Source organism: Mytilus trossulus, chromosome 6 (genome assembly GCF_036588685.1).
Source record: "Mytilus trossulus isolate FHL-02 chromosome 6, PNRI_Mtr1.1.1.hap1, whole genome shotgun sequence".
In the NCBI taxonomy this organism is placed as follows: domain Eukaryota; kingdom Metazoa; phylum Mollusca; class Bivalvia; order Mytilida; family Mytilidae; genus Mytilus; species Mytilus trossulus.
Genome location: NC_086378.1, coordinates 76303858 through 76331778, shown reverse-complemented (window position 1 = coordinate 76331778; position 27921 = coordinate 76303858). Strand labels below are relative to the sequence as shown.

Below are 27921 nucleotides of genomic sequence, written 5' to 3'. Positions count from 1 at the left end.
TGTGACGTTACCCTAATAAGAAACGTCACATAAACCATAAGGAATAATTGAGGTAGATATGTTAGTACGTATAATTAAATCAGTTAGAAGCTGACTATGTGGTATGGGCTTTACTCATTGTTGAAGGCCATACGGTGACATATAGTTGTTAATTTCTGTGTCATTCTTGGTCTCTTGTGGACAGTTGTCTCCTTAGCAATCATACCACATCTTCTTTTTTTATAGGTAAAATAATTATTTTTTTGAAAATTATTTTACATACTAATTTACAAATGGTTACGATAGTGTTGGACTTTAACGATACATTACGGAAGCGTATTAGCGCCACACATTTTTTTTTAAATTTTTCTTCCTATGTTTGCGTTATAACGCAAACCTTTGCGTTATAACGCAAACCTTTGCGTTATAACGCAAACATTTGCGTTATAACGCAAACCTTTGCGATATAACGCAAACCTTTGCGTTATCACGCAAACCTTTGCGATAAAACGAAAACCTTTGCGATATAACGCAAACATTTGTTTTATCTTATTTCTTATTTAAGATTCAAAGGAAACAGTAGTTATTAATGGAGGAGGCTGGATATAATAAAATTTATCACCTTTGTAGTAATTGCAAAGTAAACTACTTGAATAATTAGATCATATCAATGACTAATAATGAGCATAATAATATAAGAAGATGTGGTATGAGTGCCAATAAGAAAACTCTCCATCTAAGTCACTATTCGTAAAAGTAAACCATCATAGGCCGAATTACGGTCTTCAACACGGAGCATTGGCTCAAACCAAACAACAAACTATAAGGTCCCCAAAAACGATATCCAAGTTACTACTAGTATATATTACAAAGAAAATTGAGTAAATTGAGGTTATACCTAAGAAACAAATCAACCCTGCTAATATAGCTATAACCGAATATAAATATACTTCCAAAGTAAGCTCTCGTTTGAGAACTGTGTAAAGTAGGTTACATTTAAACAAGCTACCCTTTGGCAATAAATGTATAGAATGAAGATGTTTCATTAATAAAATTATGTTCTCTCTATTCAAATTGCTACCCAAGCATCTTAAAAATACTTCATTATATTGAAATGAAAATTCAATGACTTTCTATCAAAGAATCTTGATCATATTCTGAGATTTAAAAAAAAATGTTTCCTTATTAATAATTCATTTTAAAGCAGATAGATTATTTTGTCTATTTGACTTGGAGGTTTCACAATTGTATGACATTATTTTTGATCTTTCAATTATAATATGACTATATACTATATCTATTTTCTTGTTAAATTATATACTTTTCTGATGCACAAATCAGTCTTAATTTATGTATAATTGCACTTCAATTATTCCATTATTCCTATGCATATTTATTATAATGATTTGGCCTTGTATGTATGTTTCTTTTTTTATATACTAGTAAATCACATCCGAAATGAATGACAGATGGACATATATACAAAACTTAATGAATAATTGAAATAAAGATGTTTGCGTTATAACGCAAAGGTTTGCGTTATATCGCAAAGGTTTGCGTTATAACGCAAAGGTTTGCGTTATATCGCAAAGGTTTGCGTTATATCGCAAAGGTTTGCGTTATATCGCAAAGGTTTGCGTTATATCGCAAATGTTTGCGTTATCACGCAAAGGTTTGCGTTATATCGCAAAGGTTTGCGTTATAACGCAAAAGGTTTGCGTTTTAACGCAAAGGTTTGCGTTATAACGCAAAGGTTTGCGTTATATCGCAAAGGTTTGCGTTATAACGCAAACATAGGAAGAAAAATAAAAAAAAAAAAATGTGTGGCGCTAATACGCTTCCGTAATACATAGCAGAACTTGAAATGGTTTATTTCTAAAATGTGTTAGCAGAGGCTTTATCTGAATCTGAATAAATACGTTGCAGGGCCAGTATATGGCATCAGTGGCAACGGGAGAGAGGCGCTGGAAAATTAGTCCAACGTTGTGAGAGCAACCAAAGTTTTAAAGCTCTCAATTGTCTTAGCACACACGAGATTGTCTGGTAGTCTATTCCATTCGGGTATGGTTCTTACAAAGAATGACTGTTTGTATTGATCGGATTTGCTAGGTGGAATTTTAAAGCACCGGCTGTTGTTAAGAGCAAATTTGTCTACAATGTTTGTTGTTTTATAGTCACTAAATTGTTTTGATTTAATTTGTCGTTTTGGTCTCTCTTTGACTAATACTGAGTCTTGTGGTATAGCTGGTACCAACTCCCCGGCCACCTTGTAGAGAAAAGTAAGTCTTCTGTGACGACGTCTGTTTTCCAGTGTTGGAAGTTTTAGTTCATTCATAAGTCTCCTTATACTACCTTCCTCTCTGCTTGTATAATCCCCACTGATGAAGCGCACTGCTTGTTTCTGTACTCGTTCAAGTGCATTTATGTCCTTGATTAAGTAAGGGTCCCAGACTATGGACGCATATTCTAGTAGTGACCGGATGAGTCCTATATACGCCTGTTTCCTGCAATCCTTAGGACAGTGACGGAGGTTTAGTCGCAAGAAGCCTAGAGTTGAATTGGCTTTCTTCACGGTTTTGGTGATGTGGGCGCCCCACCTCAGATCATCTGAGATAATAACACCAAGATACGGATTTTGTTGTACCTGTTGCAGGATGTGATTGTCCAGTTTATAAAAATGAGATGATTTGTTATTGACGCTCATCACGTAACATTTTTTGGCATTAAATCTCATACCCCATTTTATGGCCCATTCTTCCAACGATGCAAGGTCGTTTTGTAGCAGTTGGTGGTCATGTTGTGTTTGGACTTTCCTATATAGTAGGCAATCATCTGCGAATAGACTTTTATAGTCTGACTTGAGATTTGACAGTTTCAGGTAAGTCATTAATGTGACATAGGAACAGCAGCGGTCCTAATACCGTGTCTTGAGGTACTCCTGATGCTACACCCACCGATTCAGAATTTTCGCCATCTACCAAGACTCTCATAGATCGTTGTGTCAGGAACATGTTGAGCCAATCTAGTATTGGACCATCAATACCATAACTTTCAAGTTTGGCTAACAGCCTATTGTGCGGGACCCCCAGCGAGGCGGGACCGTATCGAAGGCTTTGGAGAAATCTAGTATAACTATATCTGTCTGCAGGCCTTTGTCATCGAGTTGGAATAGATCGTTCATCGTTGTTAGCAGTTGAGTAACAGACTATTGGTCATATTGTACTATATATGTTTATTATTACAAATTGCCTACTTCATTTGCTTTAATATTATATTAATCAACTAAATCAAAATCAATCATATTATGTACTTTGTTTAACCTATTTTTTAATTTATTTTACATTATGTTTGAAAATTATATTGTAATTATTCTGCTCATTCTGGGCGCCGTGATTGGCAAATAAAATATTTGTTGTTTGTTGTTGTTGTTGTGTTTCGCGGGAGAAATCTGAACGGAAGCCAGGCTGGAGAGATGCGGTGAGTATGTTGTTCTTTATTAAACATTTGGGTAGGGAGCTATTTTTTTGTGAGGATGAATGCCCTTGGCTTTGCATTAACGTTAACAGCACTATATAACCTTCGGTACGTGAAAAAATATTGTTATAATGATTAAGATTCTTTAAACTTTTTTCCTAAGCGACACCTAATATTTCATTTCGGTCAAATAAAAAAAGCAGCATAATTTACTCTTTTGATGCCATTGTTCTTTCATTTTTCATTTTCGTTGGTCCGCAAATTATGTGTTTTGTGTGGTGCGTGTAATAATTCAGTTGTATATCTGTACGTGTTATCTTGGAAATTTCGACTGTAGATTAATCATGAAGAAGTATTAAAATACAGTCGCTTTTTAATTCTGATTTTAAACTGTTGAGGTTGTTTAAGACATGCATCCAAGATTGCATCATGGTGTTCCTAAATAATCCAATGAGTGTCATTCAACCCCGATGCACTCACACACGATGTGCTCCTTGATACTTACCCTCATCTGAAATAAACAGATACTCTTGTTTTATCTTATACCAAAAAAATAAAAATAAAAAATGTAATATTTAAAACTAAATAAAAAATTGTATAAATTAAAAACAAAGAAAAATTGTAAAAATTGAAAAATACGAAAATATGTGACCAAAAGCAACAACTTTGAACAAGAAATATTTGTTAATTTATGATTTGACAAAAATTATTCAGATAAATTTATTTTGAAAACATTAACTAGGCATGCGCCGGAAAGTTAACATCAGTACGTTGGTGGTTTTCTGTAACAAAAGAAGAAGAGAAGACAACAATAGACAAATGCATGCCAATACTAGCACCGTTGTCTCGGGTCCCAAGTTGCGATCTTAAATGGTCTTAAATAGATCTTCTTGTATAAACGCAGGATTACTCATCAAATGAGGTGCTCCTTCATCATCGGAAAGAGATTCGATATTGAGTCTCAGTTTCTAGTTTCGTTCCCCAGTACTAAACAGTTCGAAGATTATGGAAATTAGAAAAAATCTTGAAAATATTTTTAGGCAGTGCTTTAGTGATTATTCAGTTGAAAATGATTTATTTATTAACAATAGACTTTTTCATAACATAAAGATATTACATACAAATGCACAAGACAAACAATCATTTCCAAATGCAAGCGTTGAGTACTCTGTCGGAGAAGGGTTACCCTGTTACTGGTTTTGGACGAAAGCTATTAAAGAAATTACGGAGAGTTACTGTGGAGAGAACAAGGAAACTTTAAGAGATTGCATTATTAGGCTGTTTAATTTTTTACAAGATGGTATGTAGAGTTCAAATACAGTTAAATCATAATATGGCATATTAAAATTGAAATAGAAAAAGAAAGCCACTGTAAATTGGATTTTTTTAACCCCAGGAAATTGGGGTGTACTCTGAAAACAGGGGATACCCCACTTTTTCTTACATGAGCCCAAACTGTCATTTTGCCTGTTGTATAACCTCGTTCATAAATTATTTTTTAATTCTTTGTTTCTCTACCATTGGCCATGTTGGCATTGCTAGACATCTCAGCTGTTCTTGTAAAATATAAGGCCCAGCCACACTAGTGTAACCGAAGTTTCTTAAGTCAAGTGTCAAATGTCACAGATTTCCTGGTCTCTCTAATTAGCGACAAGAAGTATTTTAGCCACAACAAATGAACAAGAACCTGCATCAAGAATCGACATGTAGAAAAATATTAGCGTCAAGAAAAAAAGAGAGCATGAGAGAGTTAATTTACAATTTAAACAACAGATTATCATTTGATTATAAATACTAAAGATCCATCAAAAGTAAAGAAAAGTAGCAATCATTCTTATATTTTTTTTTAAATTGTTGTTATTTTTTTTATCAAGCATGGAGGGGGGGGGGGGGGGGGGAGGGGAGGCTCAGAGGGGTCTTGATGGGGTTAAAACGCCTTGAGATCCTGATTTTAAAGTCTTTTAGATCTCAACATCCGGAAATTCGAAAAAAAGAAGTCCCAGTTCCCCAAAGTATCATCCCGAAATTCCTAGCTTTAAAGCACCTGATCCTGGAGTTCCAATTAAGGTCTTCCCTCTCAAACATTGACATGCATATCTTTATTTTTTATTTAGGAGGCTTGCGGGTACAATGTACATCATGTACATGTATAAAAAATTCAGCAAAAAATAAAACATTTTTTCATTACAAATTTTATTTATTACACTATTTAGTTATTACTTTATAGTATGGTACAAAAATCACCAAGACATATCGATTTGGTTTGGCCATAGATGATTAAAAATGTTTCTATCATTGAAAAATCTCAAAATTATCTCCCTTTGGTGCAAAAATGTCAATTTTTAATGTTTGAATTGAAATCTTTTTTAACAATGTTTAACTCATCGATGACCTGTATTTTTTTATTATTGTTTCCAAACAAGCTGTACATAGACTAAATAATTGTAAAATTTAAGCAATTTCTGTAGTTTAGTTCTTTTTTTATTTCGATATTACCGATACTTCCTTTTAGTTCAACAGAAAAAAAAGGACATTTACAAAAATGTATGCTTCTTTCGGAGGCAGATTTGTTACTTAAATGAACAGTGACCCCATATTTTTATTTTATATTACTATTAGGTTTAAGATAAAGTTTAATCATAGAAAACATAGGAAAATTCCTATTTAAGAAAAAAAAGTTGATTTAGACCCGCAAGCCCCCTTAACAATCTTTGACAATGTAAACGTTTAAATTTTTCATCTGTGTAATGTACTATATACATTTAAGGAGAATATCATATGGCTTTTTCAATATTGCATCTGTATCAACCCGAGACACCAATATAATCCCAAGAGCTCTGCTCGAGGGATAATTTTGGTTGAGGGTTGATACGGTGTGTGATATTGAAAAGGCCATATTATATACACTTTATTATATATACCTCAAGTAGATGTTATTTATGTGACATGACATGGCGTCATACAAATAGTGAGGTTTGAAATGACGTCATACAGATTAAAGGTTTGACATGACGTCATACAGATTAGGGATTTGATAAGGCCTTTGCAACAGTGACTGCAATTGATGACGTAACGTCATACAGATTAAAGGTGTGATAAAGCTTTTGCAACTGTGCTAATATCGATATCATCACAGTTGGCTGATACAGCACACTTGCCATTGATTGTATAACACTTACAATTTATCTGTATTTACTACTTAGTATATAATAAGTATCGATTATCAGGTTATCTGCATGTTGATATCGTAAAATATCAGCTGCGAGACATGATATGAAGCTTTTTGTCGAGTGAGCGTAGCGAACGAGATCAAAAAGCCTTCATATTATGTCAAGCAGCTGATATTTTACAATATCAATATGCAGATAATCTGATAATCGATTTATCGGGCTATATTTGCATGTTTCAGAAGTGTTTTCTTTGTTTTACCAGCACATAAAAGATGACTTGATAAGTTCGGGTGAAAGTTATTAACGTCGGTTTAAACATTATGACGTCGCTGATATGTCCGGGTCAAAGTTATTAAGGCCGGGTCAACGTATTTGACGTCACAAAGACATGATACGGAATAATATTAAGAGCTGAACAGAGTGATATAGACAGTGGGACGACCGATAAATAGATGTATTGCCCTTGTGAGTCTCAAGTAAAATTATAAAATCATGATTATTTAAGCACATAATTTATTATTTGGTTTGAATCTTATCTTTGATATACATAATACATGTACATTTTGTACATGTACACCAACTATGACATGTCAAATCTTACATAAATATTGATTTATTCATCTATAAACTTATAATGTATATTATCACAAAACTACCTGAGTCCTTGATAAAAATTTACACAGTTTTTTTCTTGCATATCAAAAAAAGAATATTTATTGATCATGTTGATTTAGAATAATTTAGATTTAGATTTTTTACATCCAAATTTACTTTTTTGTCACTTACTTAATTCTTGATTTGACGCTACATCATTTGTTCATGTGGGTGATTGACGTTTCTTGTTGCCTTATAAGGAAGACACCAGATCTCCTAATTATTTGATAATATGAATAAGACCTAAAATAAAATATTGTTTGTTTCCTCAATCCTGTCCTGACTGACCCTGCAAAAACAGTGTGACTCATAAAATTTTATTGTCAAAACTAATTCAAATAATATGTTATTCAATTCTGATTTTCAGGTTTGCCCATGTTGCCGGATCGACATTGTTACAGCTTTTTGAAAAAAGAAATTATTTCCCTACCTGGCTTGGCAGGTTGGAGATTAGGGAAACAAACAATATATTATTTAAGGTCTGCAAATTGTCATCAATATCATCAGATCAACATGATCAATAAGCTACATGTACAGTTCCACAGCTACATATTTGTATTATGTGCTACATGTAACAATCTACCATGTATCATGTTTATAGTCCTGACATGACCAATGAGCTACATGTACAGTTCCACAGCTACATATTTGTATTATGTGCTACATGTAACAATCTACCATGTATCATGTTTATAGTCCTGACATGATCAATGAGCTACATGTACAGTTCCACAGCTACATATTTGTATTATGTGCTACATGTAACAATCTACCATGTATCATGTTTATAGTCCTGACATGATCAATGAGCTACATGTACAGTTCCACAGCTACATATTTGTATTATGTGCTACATGTAACAATCTACCATGTATCATGTTTATAGTCCTGCCATGATCAATGAGCTACATGTACAGTTCCACAGCTACATATTTGTATTATGTTCTACTAGTAACAATCTACCATGTATCATGTTTATAGTCCTGACATGATCAATGAGCTACATGTACAGTTCCACAGCTACATATTTGTATTATGTGCTACATGTAACAATCTACCATGTATCATGTTTTTAGTCCTGACATGATCAATGAGCTACATGTACAGTTCCACAGCTACATATTTGTATTATGTGCTACATGTAACAATCTACCATGTATCATGTTTAAAGTCCTGACATGATCAATGAGCTACATGTACAGTTCCACAGCTACATATTTGTAATATGTGCTACATGTAACAATCTACCATGTATCATGTTTATAGTCCTGACATGATCAATGAGCTACATGTACAGTTCCACAGCTACATATTTGTATTATGTGCTACATGTAACAATCTACCATGTATCATGTTTATAGTCCTGACATGATCAATGAGCTACATGTACAGTTCCACAGCTACATATTTGCATTATGTGCTACATGTAACAATCTACCATGTATCATGTTTATAGTCCTGACATGATCAATGAGCTACATGTACAGTTCCACAGCTACATATTTGTATTATGTGCTACATGTAACAATCTACCATGTATCATGTTTATAGTCCTGACATGATCAATGAGCTACATGTACAGGGTCACAGCTACATATTTGTATTATGTGCTACATGTAACAATCTACCATGTATCATGTTTAAAGTCCTAACATGATCAATGAGCTACATGTACAGTTCCACAGCTATATATTTGTAATATGTGCTACATGTAACAATCTACCATGTATCATGTTTATAGTCCTGACATGATCAATGTGCTACATGTACAGTTCCACAGCTACATATTTGTATTATGTGCTACATGTAACAATCTACCATGTTTCATGTTTATAGTCCTGACATGATCAATGAGCTACATGTACAGTTCCACAGCTACATATTTGTATTATGTGCTACATGTAACAATCTACCTTGTATCATGTTTATAGTCCTGACATGATCAATGAGCTTCTAGTACAGTTCCACAGCTACATATTTGTATTATGTGCTACATGTAACAATCTACCATGTTTCATGTTTATAGTCCTGACATGATCAATGAGCTACTAGTACAGTTCCACAGCTACATATTTGTATTATGTGCTACATGTAACAATCTACCATGTATCATGTTTATAGTCCTGACATGATCAATGAGCTACTAGTACAGTTCCACAGCTACATATTTGTATTATGTGCTACATGTAACAATCTACCATGTATCATGTTTTTAGTCCTAACATGATCAATGAGCTACATGTACAGTTCCACAGCTACATATTTGTAATATGTGCTACATGTAACAATCTACCATGTATCATGTTTATAGTCCTGACATGATCAATGTGCTACATGTACAGTTCCACAGCTACATATTTGTATTATGTGCTACATGTAACAATCTACCATGTTTCATGTTTATAGTCCTGACATGATCAATGAGCTACATGTACAGTTCCACAGCTACATATTTGTATTATGTGCTACATGTAACAATCTACCTTGTATCATGTTTATAGTCCTGACATGATCAATGAGCTTCTAGTACAGTTCCACAGCTACATATTTGTATTATGTGCTACATGTAACAATCTACCATGTATCATGTTTATAGTCCTGCCATGATCAATGAGCTACATGTACAGTTCCACAGCTACATATTTGTATTATGTACTACATGTAACAATCTACCATGTATCATGTTTTTAGTCCTAACATGATCAATGAGCTACATGTAAAGTTCCACAGCTACATATTTGTATTATGTGCTACATGTAACAATCTACCATGTATCATGTTTTTAGTCCTAACATGATCAATGTGCTACATGTACAGTTCTACAGCTACATACATGTATTATGTGCTACATGTAACAATCTACCATGTATCATGTTTTTAGTCCTGACATGATCAATGAGCTACATGTACAGTTCCACAGCTACATATTTGTATTATGTGCTACATGTAACAATCTACCATGTATCATGTTTATAGTCCTGACATGATCAATGAGCTTCTAGTACAGTTCCACAGCTACATATTTGTATTATGTGCTACATGTAACAATCTACCATGTATCATGTTTATAGTCCTGACATGATCAATGAGCTACATGTACAGTTCCACAGCTACATATTTGTATTATGTGCTACATGTAACAATCTACCATGTATCATGTTTATAGTCCTGACATGATCAATGAGCTACATGTACAGTTCCACAGCTACATATTTGTATTATGTGCTACATGTAACAATCTACCATGTTTCATGTTTATAGTCCTGACATGATCAATGAGCTACTAGTACAGTTCCACAGCTACATATTTGTATTATGTGCTACATGTAACAATCTACCATGTATCATGTTTATAGTCCTGACATGATCAATGAGCTACTAGTACAGTTCCACAGCTACATATTTGTATTATGTGCTACATGTAACAATCTACCATGTATCATGTTTTTAGTCCTAACATGATCAATGAGCTACATGTACAGGGTCACAGCTACATACATGTATTATGTGCTACATGTAACAATCTACCATGTATCATGTTTATAGTCCTGACATGATCAATGAGCTACATGTACAGTTCCACAGCTACATATTTGTATTATGTGCTACATGTAACAATCTACCATGTATCATGTTTATAGTCCTGACATGATCAATGAGCTACATGTACAGTTCTACAGCTACATACATGTATTATGTGCTACATGTAACAATCTATCATGTATCATGTTTATAGTCATGACCAAGAGCAAATTACTGCAGTAAATGAAATTACATTTGAAAAATTAATTAATTTTTATAGCTGAACTGATCTGAGAGATATACATGATATAGCATAATCAGCTTCATATAAACTTGCATGAAATATCTGTAGATATATGTACATGTATATGTGTTAGTAATTTTTTTTTTCAATTTTTGCTGTCTATTCATGTTTTATATTATGTAATACATGTTGTTAATCTTGCCATAGCATGTCCATCCTTTTGCAATAAAGATACATTCATTCATTCATTCTATTTCAGAAAACAACAACAGTCTGTTGTTAAAAGTTAAAAAGGCAACCACTGTGACAGAAATACAGGCAATTCTTAGCCACCATTTGTTTGGACCATTAAGTTCATCAGGAGGTTATATGAATGATAAACAGTTTCCAAATCAGAAATGTCCAGCATGTGGTGAAGATCTTAAACTGGGAGAAACATCTTTTGGTAAGAAATGATATATTTGATTTATAAACATCTTAAGGATGTACTTACATACATGTAGGTGTGGTTAGGTAAACATTAAGAAATTAAAATTGATACTATAAGCTGGTAGAGCATCAATTAAGGATAAAGATAAGCTAAAAATATTGATAGGTCATGGACCTCCTTTTCAAGATATTTTAGATTTAAAATATTGCGGGAAAAGGCTGACTCAGACTTTTACCTTATATTTGCAATGGTATTATTTGGGTCTCAAAACAAAAGAAAGAAAATCAAGAATCTTCTAAAATTTTGGTAAATGACCTTTCATGAGCTATTAATTAAGTCTTATATGAAAAAAAAATTGATGTTATGGGGCAAAATATTTTATATTGTATTGTATGGAAAAACACCAAGGAGTCCAAACATTTGACACAAATTCCAAAACCTCACCTAAGAACATCCTTAATAATACCTGTAATATATGTATGTATTTTGTATATATATGTGCAATATATATATATCACAGAAGGGTGTATTTTTGCCATGTCCGTCTTTCTGTCTTGAATTAATTTCTTGTCCTTTTGTCTATCCTTTCAACCATCTAAAATTTTGTTACATATTACTAGTACACAGCTTGGAACTTTGTAATGGAATACCAATATGATATTTGGTCTTTCATTTTGAAATGTTTTGTTGTATCATATTATACATAAACTATTTTCATATCTCACAGGCTTTCTTTTTTTGTTCATGTTGTTTGACCATATAATTTTTTTTAACACCTACTTAACGTATTTTTTTTAATTTCCTGCATCATGTAGATGAAGACTTCAGCTTTTACATGTTTAAGTAATTATTTGAAATTTGGTCTGTAATTTTATTATGATGATTCCAATGGAAGCTTTTATCTGTTGCTACCTTTTTGATAATACATGAGCACTTTTCATTTTCTATATCCCCTAAGCATAGCATTTGTTATCATTGTCTGATAAAGTTGTCAAAACTTGGAAAAATATAACTAGGGTTTTACCTTTTTTCATTTAAAATAACTTGTTCATTTCTATCAAAGTTGAAATATATAACAGTCTATTTCATTTGATTTTCTAAACATCAGCATTCAGGTGATCACTTGACAAGAATTGTAAGAGAGAAATGACAACATTCAGGTGATCACTTGACAAGAGTTATAAGAGAGAAATGACAACATTCAGGTGATCACTTGACAAGAATTGTAAGAGAGAAATGACAACATTCAGGTGATCACTTGACAAGAGTTATAAGAGAGAAATGACAACATTTAGGTGATCACCTGACAAGGGTTATAAGAGAGAAATGACAACATTCAGGTGATCACTTGGCAAGAGTTATAAGAGAGAAATGACAACATTCAGGTGATCACTTGACAAGAGTTATAAGAGAGAAATGACAACATTCAGGTGATCACTTGACAAGAGTTAGAAGAGAGAAATGACAACATTCAGGTGATCACTTGACAAGAGTTGTAAGAGAGAAATGACAACATTCAGGTGATCACTTGACAAGAGTTACAAGAGAGAAATGACAACATTCAGGTGATCATTTGACAAGAGTTATAAGAGAGAAATGACAACATTCAGGTGATCACTTGACAAGAGTTATAAGAGAGAAATGACAACATTCAGGTGATCACTTGACAAGAGTTATAAGAGAGAAATGACAACATTCAGGTGATCACTTGACAAGGGTTATAAGAGAGAAATGACAACATTCAGGTGATCACTTGACAAGAGTTACAAGAGAGAAATGACAACATTCAGGTGATCACTTGACAAGAGTTGTAAGAGAGAAATGACAACATTCAGGTGATCACTTGACAAGAGTTACAAGAGAGAAATGACAACATTCAGGTGATCACTTGACAAGAGTTGTAAGAGAGAAATGACAACATTCAGGTGATCACTTGACAAGAGTTATAAGAGAGAAATGACAACATTCAGGTGATCACTTGACAAGAGTTATAAGAGAGAAATGACAACATTCAGGTGATCACTTGACAAGAGTTGTAAGAGAGAAATGACAACATTCAGGTGATCACTTGACAAGAATTGTAAGAGAGAAATGACAACATTCAGGTCTACATGTATTTCTATGTTAATCATTACACTCAACCCACTTCATCATATTTATTTATAAAAAAATCACTGATAAGGGCCAAAAACCATTTTAGGGTATACATGATATTTTATACATGTACTGCCTTTGAATAAAGGCAAAATTATAGCTACATGTTATAAAATTTATATAAGATTAAGGTACCTAAGCTCAAAAGCCAAAATTTATGAATTTTGGATCCTAAATGGTCTTCAAATTTGTACTTTATTTGGTCTAACTTTCATGATTAGATCGTCACTGATGAGTCTTTTGTAGGTGAAATGCGAGTCTGGGTACCAAATTTGAATCCTTGTATTTATGATAAGGTAAAGTTTATTTAGAAAATATGCTACTATAGAAACAAAACTGATCTCTCAGATGCTGCATTTGGTGAGTTAATCAGTTTCAGGTTAAGTCCAATAAGCTGTAGAAAAAATGTACTAGTATTAAATCCTATATTCAATTTTATTTTATTTCTAAAGGTAACCATAAGGTATGGCATGGTCATCCAGATATTACAATAGACAGATGTCTTGTTAAAATAGGAACTGAAAATGATGGCTCTGGAGAGAATACAGACATTCTTGAATATGATTTAACAGATCCAGTTGCTAAAAGGGTCAAAATACAGGATGATGCTGAAGACACAGGAGGTTTGGATGAAGATACAGAGTTAAATGATCCTGTTTACAATGAAAGCTTCATGAGGAAACACAATGAAGTTGAAAATATCATGGATCAAGTATTTGCTCAAACTATAACAAATGCATTCTATCAAGCAAAGGCCAACTCTGAGCTTAAAGATTTATTTATTCCTTCATTCCTGGCCACAAATGAAAATGTAGAGATTCTTATGTATAATGTAGAAAATGACAGAATGTTGAAGTCTCAGGATATGGAACTCTTCAGTGATATAAGTGACAATGGTTTGAATAATGGAACCGTGATCTGTATATGGATGGCCTTAAACTTTATGGACTTTCAGCAAAGAGATTTAGAAAATGAATTTGAAGCTATCAAATTTGAAAAATCTGGTTTTCAAGAAAGACTGCCAGATGATATTCTTTCTATATATCAAAGTGAGCTGATGAGACCCTTGCCAAAATACGACAGTGAGAAAAAAAATCAAAATATTAAAGGAACTGCCTATCACCTGTGGAATTCTGCTCATACCAGAAGAATGAAAGAAAGGTTGGATGCACTGGATGAAAAGTATTGGACATAGTCTCATCATTAGAAATACAAAATTATATTTTAATATAGAAACGAATATGGTCATCAAGGTACTGTAAATTCAGAAATTATTGCGATTTTTAGATTTAGACAAAAATGTGATTTGATTTTTTGCGATTTTCAGAAAAATCCTGTTTGATTCATTTAAACATTTTAAAATGTATGTAAGTTTTAATTATTGCGATATTTATAACATTGTTGCATTTTTTCACAATAATAAAAACATTGCAATGATTTCTGAATTTACAGTATTTAAACCATCCTTATTATGGTCGTTTGTCAACCAACATCACAAACATTCTTGTAATAAATTCAAGAAGAGAAAATGTCTGACACCACAATGTTTAAGTCATGTAAGTGATTGTTTTATATAACAATGTATAATGTCAATAAACAGGTGAAATATTGCAGATACCTGAATAGTATAAGCTCAATTTTGGTTGTGAGACAGTTATCATTTCCATGAAACTTAGGTGAATTGTTTATATCTATTGACGTAAGCTCCCTTTCGTATTTTTAAATTTCAGATTTTAAGTTTTGGATTTATGGGGCTTTATTCATAAAAAAGATGATCCGTCGTCCACACTTCAAACAATAACTCAAAAAGGCTTTCACCAATGTCCATGAAACTTTGGTGAATTGTTTATATCTATTGATGTAAGCTCCCTTTCAATGTTATAAATTTCAGATTTTACATTTCCTTGTTATGAATTTTTATGCTTAAAAAAGGGGGGATTTTCCAGTTTTGGGACAATAACTAACACTTTCACAAAATTTTATGCAACTTTGATAAATTGTTTATATCTATTGACAAGTTTTAGATTTTACGTTTTCTTAAGTAATGAATTTTAAATTTATACTTAAAAAAGGGGGATTTTATGCAACTCTGGTGAATATATCAATGTAACAGTTAAAAGAGCAACGGGCGTATCATGCGCTAAAGCGCAGCCCTTTATTATTTTTTTCTGAAGCCACTAGACCGAAATTTGTAACAATGATACTGTTGATGTTTAATTTAGAGTTGATTTAGTTGTGCTCCAACCGTAACACCTGTCAACTCAACTAAAAATTAGGGTAAAATGTTAAATATTATCTAAACAAATCCTGAAATCCGTTAAAGATAATAAAATAAAAAATTATAATAAAACTGGCAATTGCTCAATGTTGAGAATGTCAGCATATATGTACTTTCCAATTAAAAAAAAAAAATACCTAAGGGTGTTCAGGTATGAATGAGTACAGATAAATATAGAACTGGGCATGCCCAAAAACACAATATCGGGCATGCACAATTTAGCAAGTTTTACACGTTCTGAGCCATTGTGAGGATACGAATACATACTAGTACTTGACAATAATGGAATGAATAGACTAAAACATCGAAGAACATCATCATGAGCAACACAAGTAAATCAAAGGACCATCACTTGACTCATTATAAGAGTTTTTGTTGTTAGATGCTGTTGTGTTGTGTCAACTTTTTTTGTCAAGTGCGTGATATAGGCTCCTTCAGGGTCAGTAGTATATGCAAATGTATAGTCTATAAAATGTTTTTTATGACCATTATTTTTTTATTCCGTTAGTTTGTTAATATGAAACCAAATTTGTTTGCACTGTTTACTCTTTATGCTTGTATATATTGGTGTAATTGTTGGTACAGATATCAATATGTGTTGACTTGCATCGTCAAAGTTTTGGATTTTTGGCTAAACTATCCTGTGGATTATGAAAAGGTTATGGAAATTGTTCTCGTCATGACCATGATGACTTTTATGTGTACATTGTGGAGAATAAAAGACGAATTTCGCTCCCCGGCGTACATAAGTGTATAAGGATGACGGTCAGGTGTTTCGTTCTAGTTAACACACTTTAAAATAACAGACTTATATAAATTAGAAGTGATGCGTTTATTTTTGAATCGTTTAGAAGTAGTTTTATGGAGTGTGTCTTTAATAAAAGGGAACAAACAAAAGAAAACAGGCAGAGGAGCAATGTCGGTTAATATAATGATTTCAACTGTCTGATGATGCAAAAAATGCTATTTTTTATTTGAACATTTTGTTCACTTTTACAATAAACGCATATAGAACGCATATAACCCGTTTAGGTCCAAATTGACAGAGGGAGTTCCAAGTTGAAATATTTTGAGCAATATTGTACACGCCGTTTTACAGCTACTTTTTTTAGCCAGCCTGATCGTATCGGCCATGTGATGTATGAGGTAAACCTCTAAAAAGAAAGAAAAAACGAGTCTGGACGTTCCCTTACCAAATGGCATAATCCAAAGGTCTAAACACATTAAAGGAACAAAACACAACTGTCATATTCCTGACTTGGTACAGGCATCTCATATGTAGAAACAGTATGACCTTAGAGTATCCAGTTCAAATGTACTGTTGCATTGTTTTTTGTCGATCCTGCGACCTTTTGTTGCAGAAAGCTCGACAAAGGGATAGTGTTCCGGCGGCGGCTGCGGCGTTAGCTTACTTCTTAAAAGCGTTATACTTTAGAAGGTGGAGGCCCTGGATGCTTCATATTTTGTATTTGAATGCCGAATGCCTCATGCTACGAAGTTTCCGTCAGTCACATGTCCAATGTCCTTGACCTCATTTTCAGGGTACAGTGACTACTTTTTTTGTAATGTTAAATTCTTTCTTATTATAAGTAATATGATAACCATATTTGGTATCTGCATACATTGAAAGGTCCTCATTTCCGTTAGACAGTTTTCACTTGACCTTGACCTCATTTCATGGATCAGTGAACAAGGTTAAGTTTTGGCGGTCAAGCCCATAACTCAGATACTATGAGCAACAGTCTGTGTATGAAAGGAATGTAAAGTGTTATCTGACCTTGACTCATTCGCATGTCCCAGTGGTTACAAATAAGGTTTTTTGTTTTGGTCTGTTTTTCTGATACTGTTTGCAATATGTCTACTATATTTGGTGTATGGAATGATTCTAAGGTGTACATGTCTAGATCACAAGTGTCATCTGACCTAGACTTCATTTTTATGGGTCAGTGATCAAAGTTAAGTTTTGAGTTTTAATCTTTTTTCCCACATACTATATGTTACAGGTCAACTATAATTGGTGTATGGAAATATTTTATGATTTGTTTGTCAGTCGCGCAGGGTTTATTTGACATTGACCTCAATTTCATGATACATTGCTCAGTCTTAAGTTTTTGTGTTGTGGTCTGTTTTTCTTAAACTATAGGTCAATTATATTTGTTGTATTGAAGAATTGTGAGCCGCATATGCCTGCCTGGCATGGTTCATCTGACCTTGACCTCATTTTTATTTTCATGGTTCATTGGTCAACGTTTAGTTTTCTTGGTTTATAGTTATTTTATGTGACAGTTGTAATTAAGTTTTATATTTAGGACTATCAACATACATGTAATATCAATAATTAGTAAAGACGAGACATTTCAGCGTGTGCACTTTTGTTTGTATATTTCTCTGTCCTGAATGATCTTGCATTTACTTGTACTGTATTCCTGTCATGTAATGTTGCCATATTAGTAATATATTTGTATATCTAACATTACCATAAAAGTGCGAGGTTTGATTCAACCCACCATTTTTCAGGAAAATAGCAGTTGTTATCTTATTGGTCGTTTCTGTGTATGTTGCATTGTCGTTTGTTTTTTTGTTGCACTTAAGTGTTTCTATTGTTTCGTTGTTTTCCTCTTTATGATTGGTGTGGTTCTCTCGGTTTTAGTTGTTAACCATGATTTGGTTTCTCTCAATCGATTTTTGTCTTTTGAACAGCGGTTTATTATTATAGCCTTTATTTAAATTATTTTTTTTCATATACCCCACTTTAGAGTGTGTGTTATACTACAAACACATCGTATTTCTGGACAGAACAGTCTTCCATATTAAGCAAGCAGTTTGATTTGTAAATAATAATTAATTTGATTTTTCAGACATCTCCTGTCTGTCAGTCGATAATTTAGTTATATCTTTTTACAAAGCAGTGTAACCCAGATGGCTAGTGGAAATTTCACCATGACATCAAATTACCCTGACGAAAAATAAGAGAATCCCCACCAACATCAAGTTACCCTGACGACAACTTCGTCACACGTGAGATAATCACCATGCTAAACAAGCTAAACTGACAACACGTTACAGACAAGTTGGAGAATTACCATGAATAAAGTAAAATCACACAACAATAATAAAAACTCTAAGAAAAAATAAAAGCTCAAGCACATCAACTGTCATATTTCTGACTTGTAAAATGGTGGATTTAACCTGATTTTAAAGCTAGCTAAACCTTTCACTTAAAAAAACGAATTACCATGATGACCAGTTGGAGTATTACCTTGAAAAATAAGTTATCAGTTATCCTGGCCCCAATTGGGTTAATAATCAGAAAAAGTAAATTTCTTTTGGTTACAAGTAGAAGAATAACCATGTAAAAACGTCCGGTGGACTGCAACAGTAGTATACCATTGATCAAAAGTCATGAATCGATTGAGAGTAAACAATTTTGGGTTACAAAATAATACCGATGGAATCATATCAACTATAGAGGAAAAAAAGGTAAAACAGAAACGCTGAAAGGCGTAACAAAAACAAACACCTACATTCAAAACGCTGTAATCTCTAATGTGACTTATCGTCATAATTTGCTACTTCAGATATTTTGCAGGCGTCATCTCACATGAATTTAACTGCACTTTTAAAACTTTTGTATCATTTTGTTTGATATAAATTATTATAATTTATTGCTGTGAATGTATTGATTTGCTTTTTAGCAATTAGGCAAAATGGAATAATTATTAAGGGTTATGGTTTTAAAATCATTTCTTTGCTGTCTCATTAACAAATTCCGTTCTTTTCTTGTATTTAACGTTAAATTTACACTTGCACTAGCATGTCAACACAGAGATGAGTTTGAACTCCGCTTATAGCAATTTATTAGGAATAAAATTCAATCGTCAGTTTTCTTGTGGTATGACATATGTTTACTTCTGCTGTTGTTCCCTAAGGAGTAGGTTCAGTAAGACCCCTTTTTGGCCCCAAAATATAGCAGTTTTAGAAGTTGTGAATATGTAATCGTTAAGATATTTGTCGAAAAGTAGAATGCTGTTGCTACATAAATATGGGCTGATAATACAATGCAAATATATCGAACACTAGCATCATTATGTCGTGCTAAGTTACTGAAATCTTCACAATTTGATCATTTTAAGTTACATTTTAGACGGTTTCCGCGGCCACTTTCATTTTTGACAAAACCATCTGAAAAGTGACTATTGTTTGCGTATTTGATAGATTTTTCATATTTAAGCTTGAATCGGAACGTTTCTAATAAGGTAATCAGTTGAAATCTTTCCATAAACTAATTGAATCAATTGGAATAGACACTTGAGTGTTTAAAAAATGTCTAAAGTCTTTCGTTAGATGAACTTGAAAATTGAGGCCGAAATCAGGCCTTACCGGACCTACTCCTTTTCTGATAAACTGAATATGATATTGTATGGTGCGATAAAAAAGGCATTAAACATCAAACATTCAAGCGTTCATCATTTTATTTGTAATTCAACTCACTATTCTTGTTAGTTCATTCAAACACATGATTTTAGGTTCTGTAGAGCCAAGAAATGAAATAATGATAAGCATAACAAATAACGTTTTATTAATATTTCATTGTATATAACAAGTTGTAGATGTTGTAACTTAAGAACAAAAAAGCCATATTATTTAGACTCCTGGTCAATGACTATACTATTAACAAATTTGCTAAAATTCACTGGAAAAGTATTTTTTTCGATATAATTAAAAACTGTTCTTTCGAGTTTTCTATATTTTGTTGTCACCTTCCTCAGATATTCAAAACAGTGCAATCGCACAGCATTCTTATAAAAATAAAGAGTGTTCACTCATTCTTAATATATAAATAAAAATAATTTCCTATTACATATTCCACTAAATGTAAATGAAATTACGCTACTTTATCTATCTATCTTATTGTATCATCATTTATCAAAATTATCTGCATTTTTCTAACTTTTAACGCTATATGAATCTATGCATAAGTACACTGATTGATTATTAATAAGTGTTAAATCAAAAATTAATCAATGTCTTCAAATGTTATATCTTTTGTTTAGCAGAAACAATGTCATATACTTCTATGAAGTCAGGTCCACAAATAACCGAACTCGTATTATATTTGTTTAAACAGATATCCCAAATTGGGACCACCTTTTTGCCTTTCTTGATAACAGTCCTTTTTTTCTTACCGTCTTTTGATAAAAGATATACGGAGCCATTAATATCACCTATCAATATTTCACCTTGTGAAAAGATGGCTAAACAATAACTTTCCATATTATGATCTTTATAAGAAAAGATTTTATGACCCTCTAATGACGAACACACTACCTCATAATCTGAAGATGTGTATAGTAAACGTTTATTCTTGCAGTCAATTTCAAGTCCGTTAAGAAATGTAAAGACGGTATCAGTCTTAAAACACGTTTCTGGAATGACGTCGTTCTCTAAGGTGTCGATGCTTACTTTTTTCACGATTTTTTCGACAATTACATACACATTATTTTCAAATACACATGTACCTCCAACGCTTTTGGTTATTCTTTCGAGATTTACATGTGCTCTGACATCATTGACTAACTTCAAATAGTGAAATTTTGAACCATCGCATGACACAAATAGAGATGCACTCTCGAAATCATAAGCAAGTCTTTTGACTATGTCCGCAATAATATATTCGGATGTGATATTTCCAGTTGATATGTCAAGAGTCTTAATGTTTCCTGTTAAGACATCCTTATATATCTCACTTCCGCCTAAAACAACTTCGGTTTCTGAAACAAAGACACATCCGTAAATAGTAAAGCCTTTTAAACTAACAGTCTTGTTACGTTTAAATGAAATGTTATTATAACAGAGTGGAGGCCTACTTTTGTCAAGTAAAATACTTTTTGATGGATATAACTGTCTAGTAAATTCATCACCATCGATCGGATTAGATGTTGAAAACTCAATATCGCCAAGAGAATCAACGCTGGAAATTTGGTCCAGTGTTTTGCTAAAAGTAAATTCAGCATTATTAACTGATGTTTTAATGATTACATATTTTACGTCACGAACTACAGATTTTAGCTCGGCTTTGGATTGTTCAAAGAAAATAAATGTTTGATTTAAATTGCACTGATCTTGAACCGTTTTTGACACGTTTTGTAATTGTTCAATATATCCCGAGAGATTATCAACTGCCTCCAACTTTTCTTCAGAAGATAGTCTCTCTTCGTCACGGGTTAGGTTCAGTTTCTTTATAAATACATCCAATAAACTATCTAGTTTCTGTTGCAAACATAAAACATGCTGTTTCGCATTTGATTCAATTTCTGTGAAGATGAAATCTAGTTGTTCCTTGTGAAACCATCTTGCTTCTTTTAATTCATATACTTTACTTTTCATTTTGATTAGTTCCGATTCTAGTGATGACAATATATCACTTTTGTCCAGATAATAAATTTCATCTATCGCATGAACAGTTTCACATTCTCTATGTTGTAGTGTTAGACAAAGAACGCAGCATAGTTTCTGGTGATTAAAACAGAACGCTTCAAAGATTTTTGACTTGTGAATCGGACACGAATGAGAAATTAATCTCAAATCAGACTCGCTTCCACTGGCACACTCTTTTATATCGTCGATCTTTACAACTTTATGATCTGCAAAAAACTTCATAAGATTATGGAGACGTAAACATTCCTTGCAAAACGCCTCAACACAGTCCCGACACCAGTGTGTTGCTGTATTTAATTTGTTTTGCTTTTTGCACATGTGGCATTCCTGTTCAGTTCTTTCTGATTGACACATTTGTTTACTTTGCGGAAGAGACAATAACCACTGCGAAGTATCGTTACCCGGATCGGTGGGCGTAACAACTGATCTGCAAACGGGACAAGGGTAACTCGAAAGTTTATGTCCTGATTGACGTTCTGTTGATGAAATAAACTCACCGATACATATTTCACAAAAACTGTGTAAACATGGTAGACTTCTAGGAGATTTTAGTGTTTCTAAACATATGGGACAGGTAAAAATGTCGCATTCATTTTCCAGTTCGGCCATGCCAGGACAGGTAAAATACTTCCGTGTTCTCAATAAGATAAACTCCCCTAATAAAAACAATGACCGATAACATACTTAAACATTACATTCATAAAACAAATCTAAATATAGACAATAAAGCCATACAGGTTATTTTATGAAAAAACTTAAATAAGGCTTGGCACCCAAGGGATATGAGAGATCACTTCACCTGAGTTTATCTGCATTTATTATTTTTATATTATTTATTTTTGCTTAAAACTTTTCAGGTTTATATATTACGGGAAATTTTTATAATTAGGTATTTTGCTGCAACAAACATAGGAAATAATTCTTTATAAAAAGAAAAAAAGCAACAGTAGTTCACCGCTGTTCAAACGTCATACATTGATTAAGTGAAAACAAATCCGGGTTACAAACTTAAAATACGGGAAACGCATAAACTACTAGAGGAAAACAATTGAACACAGAAACGCTGAAGCGCAACAAAAACAAGCGGCAACAAAAACTTATTAAATTTATTAACTCGCAGGTAAATATTTTACAAATATTTGTTATATCCTTTAAATAATAACAAGTTCTAAAGATTCATTTTAACGTTTTCATCGAAATGAAATCTCTGAACATCAATTCTTTTCAAATTATACATATCCATTTACTTATGCGCCTGAAAACAAATATACCAATATGATGAATGAATTAACAAAATAGTTTAACAATTTCCCCAGTACTCCTGAACAAAATGCTTTGTCTAAGAAGGAGCATCTGTCTTTTATCAAGTACCAGTACTGTTTGGTGTCCCTAAAGACACAGTTCTTGAACCTCTTCTGGTCCTGGTCTACATAAACGACATGACAGAAACAGCAATGTCATCAGAAAATAAATTATTTGCAGAACCAACAAAACATACTTAAATATAGGCAACCGAACAAGTGCAGAAAAAGGCAGCTAGATTTTTAAACAACATCTTCATTGACCATCCACCTGACTGTGTATCAAAGATGGTAGTTTTTTTAAAAACGGAAAGCCTTGAAGACCACAGGAAATAAATTAGGATATGCGTGATGTTTACAATTCTACAAGATTTAATAGACGTAGATCGGTGCAAATATATGACAAACGATAGCTAGACCAGAGGTAAAAACCGCTTCTACTACAAAATGGATACAACAGACAAAAATGCACGTGACTAAGTATTAAATTCTACATTATAAAGTTTCTTTCATTTCATTTCTAAAGGTAACCATAACGTATGGCATGGTCATTCTGATATTACGATAGACAGATGTCGTGTTAAAATAGGAACTGAAAATGATGAATGTGCAGAGGATACAGACATATTTGAATATGAGGTAACAGATATAGTTGCTAAAAAGGTCAAATTAGAGGATGAAGCAACATAAACAGGATTATGGGATGAAGGTTCAGAGTTCAATGGTAATTTGTACAATAAAAGCTTTATGAGGAAAAACGATGTTGAAAATACATTGTATCAAGTGTTTGCTCAAACTATCAAAAATGCATTCTATCAAGCAAAGGCCAACTCTGAGCTTAAAGATCTATTTTTTCCATCATTCCTCGCAACTGATGAAAAAGTACAACTTCTTATGTATAATGTAGAAAATGACAGAATGTTGAAGTCTCAGGATATGGACTTCTGCAGTGATTTAAGTGGCAATGGTTTGAATAATGGAACCGTGATCTGTATATGGACAGCCTTAAACTTTATGGACTTTCAGCAAAAAGATGTAGAAAATGAATTTGAAGCTATCAAATTTGAAAAATCTGATTTTCAAGAAAGACTGTCTTTCTGTATATAAAAGTGAACTGATGAAACCCTTGCCAAAGTATAACAGTGAGAAAAAATGTCATAATGTTAAAGGAACTGCCTATCACCTGTGGAATTCTGCTCATACCAGAAGAATGAAAGGAAGGTTGGATGCACTAGATGAAAAGTATTTGACATAGTCTCATCATTAGATATATAGAACCATATTTATAGACACGAATATGGGCATCAAGGTATTCAAATCATCCTAATTATGGTCGTTTGTCAACCGACATGACAGACATTATTGTAATAAATGTCGGAAGAGAAAATGTCTGACACCACAATGTTAAAGTGACTGTTTTATATAATATCAATGAATAGGTGAAATATTACAGATACTTGAATAGCAGAAGGGCTATTTTAGTTGTGACGCCATGGCTTGAAATGGCCTTTGATAGTTTGTTAATCAGATGTAAATGTTGGAAATAAACCTAAAAAATTAAGTATATGTGTAATGCTGTCAAGTTGTATGATAAAAAATTTAAAGGTTCACTGAATCTGAAGTGTAGTCAGGGTATTACAGTCATAAACATAATAGCAAATAAAAACAGGATATTGGGTACCAATCCATTACAAAGAATCAGTACAAACACAGCAAAAGAACCACATAAAGCATTAGTGCTTAAACTGCCGTTCTTCATCTCAAAGTCACAGTGCTCTTTATTTTGAATGAATATGAGAGAGTAGGAAAGAAAGTTTCATATTTGACATGGGTCCTGGGTCACCAATTGTTGGATGTTCATTTCATGTGTGCAAAATTACTCAAAGAAAGTCGGTTAGTTGTTTTAGGGACATTATGAATCATTTCCTATATATATGAATACAGTACTAGTGTTAGTTTCTGAGTTGTTGATAAACTGTTTTCTGTCGTTTTAATGGTATACAAAAATGCTTACATGAATAATAACCCTACTCAATTATCTCATGTTGAAGTGAAGTAGTTCAGACCTTATACGTTGAGAATCAATAATTGTATAAACTAAAAGACACCAAAGGTAAACAAAAATTGACAATGCAACTACAGGTAACAGTATGCAAAACACTACACAGAGACATGTATAGTCGAAATGCGCAACTGGTGCAAGAAAATTGGTACCGTTAATTTTATTTAATGGCTGTTTAGCTCTCCAAACCCTTAATTGGCATTTGACCCACTTCAAAAAATCATATCATTTCATATTGTACTATTTTTTCTTGAAAACTATAATGTAATGTATACAAACTGTGAGATTAAAAAAAATAATAGCTAGATAATATCGTAGCTTATAAAAAGTTGAAATATAATGATGTCGTTTTGTAAATTTAATGAAGTGCCACATGTGAAGCAGAATGTGCTTGTTTTTTTCTGGAGCACCAAACATAATCTCTAGTTTTAGTTGGAGCTCGTGTTGCACAGTCTTCAGTTTTCAATGTTGTATTTGTATATATATTATTGTAGAAAAAAAATTAAAACAGCATGTTTTGATTGTCATGCGTCAGAAGCGCTTTTCTGGAAATACCTTCATCAAGAAACGCTGAAAGCTGAATATTTAAAAGCCAAGGATGTACCTCGGTACAAGAACATATACAGTTGAAGAGTGATGTGACGAAAAAGGCCCTACAAAATAGCCAAATTCATATAACTTTGCTTGAGGGAGTTAACGTTGAAATCTTAGTTGCTTAGAAAAACAAAGGTAATGGGTATTCATCCATTACATCAATGTCAAAATCAGTACATGCAGAACAAAACATTCACAAGCAAAAAAGGGACGGTGTTTTTATTTCACAATTTCATCTCAAAATCACACTAAGGCCTTGAACACGGAAAAAATCAAAAACAAAAATAAATTACTTCACTTCAAGTTTTAAGGGGCACTAGCTGTTAATTTCATGTTCACCGATTTTAATCAAATTCTCATATTTGATTTATAACAGTGTAAAACATTTATCCAAACTATTAAAAGTCTAAAATAAATCAATTAACATGGCACGGTCGCAAAAATACGTAGCTTCGTTTCGTGTGTAGTTCAGTTTAGATGCCATTTAATTAACTATCGAGTCTAAAGTGACCTGATGACCATATAAGCGATGTAAACATAAATATAGATATAAAAATAAATTTAGCAAACTCGTGCTGTTGGATTTTTGTATGTCTATTCAATTTCATTTAATAGATGAAAAATAAATGTTTATCATCTTTTTTAACTGTATAAGAAAGATTCTTTTTTGGATTTCATCAGTCAATCAAATACATATCCTTTGTTTTACTTTCGATGTTGAAATTCGTATCCTTTAAATAACTTTACACATACAATTCACGTGTTTTCCATCTCAAGCTAAGGCATTTATTTGAAGTTCAAATGAATACGGAATCAATGAGGTAGACTGATTATTCATTTGCAAGTAAGTAGTTCATTATCAATATTTGTTAGCTTATTTTGACAAAATTAAACCATACTAGCTGCTAAAAGCGAATTACTATTTTACTATTTGCATTTCATTAATGATTGAGCAAAAAAATAGTATATTAGATTTTTCATATATCTCCAAGCTAGTGTCCTTTAAAGACGGCCTTTAAGTCTCCGGTTTGAGCCGATTTCTTTGCAAAATGACTTGGGCGGATGTTGATTGTCCTTTGGTCGCTTTGTGTATTCTGTCATGGCAATGTCAGATCGTTCTTTGTTTATGAGTTTTAATTTCCCCTTTGTATCTTTCGCCTATCGTAAATAGTGAAATGGTGACAGGGAGCGCCTATGATACATGAAACATACAAAAAAAGTCGAACTTTTATATTTATGAAAACTTTCTTCAACAGCTCCTTTTTCCCAACTTGTCAATTTTTAGATTAGAGTCAAGATAAAGCAAAATAATGCTAGCTTCTTAATAAGCCAACTTTACACTTATTATAGTAGGGTGCCTAGTATCGAAAAAGTCTAGTTAACGAGTTTAAGTTAACGGATAACACACGGCTATATTTATATGCAAACTATTGGAAAATCATTATATTTTTCAATCATGAATGTCGTCGTAAGCTACCGTGGTCACGTTTTTCAAAATTTTGTGGTTTTTTAGGGTACCCAAAGATACCTCATTATACAGCCCATCTTCAACACGAAAAATAAAATTATTGTGTTATAAAGAAAGCTAAAAATATTTATATAATTCAAGTATAAGTATTTC

The 27921-nt window shown here is 32.8% G+C and overlaps 2 protein-coding genes across 2 annotated transcripts; one reads left to right on the top strand and one right to left on the bottom strand.

Moving 5' to 3' along the window:
* Positions 1–4438: 4438 nt before the first annotated feature.
* On the top strand, positions 4439–16391 carry LOC134721867 (uncharacterized). The gene is made up of 3 exons (XM_063585128.1): positions 4439–4753; positions 11303–11488; positions 14080–16391. The coding sequence occupies exons 1-3, from the start codon at positions 4459–4461 to the stop codon at positions 14820–14822; spliced, it is 1224 nt and encodes a 407-aa protein (XP_063441198.1). The 5' UTR covers positions 4439–4458; the 3' UTR covers positions 14823–16391.
* A 4105-nt stretch (positions 16392–20496) lies between these two features.
* On the bottom strand, positions 20497–22952 carry LOC134723017 (probable E3 ubiquitin-protein ligase MID2). The gene has a single exon (XM_063586647.1). It carries the CDS (start codon positions 22950–22952, stop codon positions 20943–20945), a length of 2010 nt encoding a protein of 669 aa, XP_063442717.1. The 3' UTR covers positions 20497–20942.
* Between the last annotated feature and the right edge of the window lie 4969 nt (positions 22953–27921).

Coding starts and splice junctions, on each gene's coding strand:
- LOC134723017 (XM_063586647.1), bottom strand. CDS start 22,952: ATGGCCGAACTGGAAAATGAATGCGACATTTTTACCTGTCCCATATGT.
- LOC134721867 (XM_063585128.1), top strand. CDS start 4,459: ATGGAAATTAGAAAAAATCTTGAAAATATTTTTAGGCAGTGCTTTAGT. Junction 4,754..11,302: donor GTTTAATTTTTTACAAGATG/GTATGTAGAGTT, acceptor ATTCTATTTCAG/AAAACAACAACAGTCTGTTG. Junction 11,489..14,079: donor ACTGGGAGAAACATCTTTTG/GTAAGAAATGAT, acceptor TTATTTCTAAAG/GTAACCATAAGGTATGGCAT.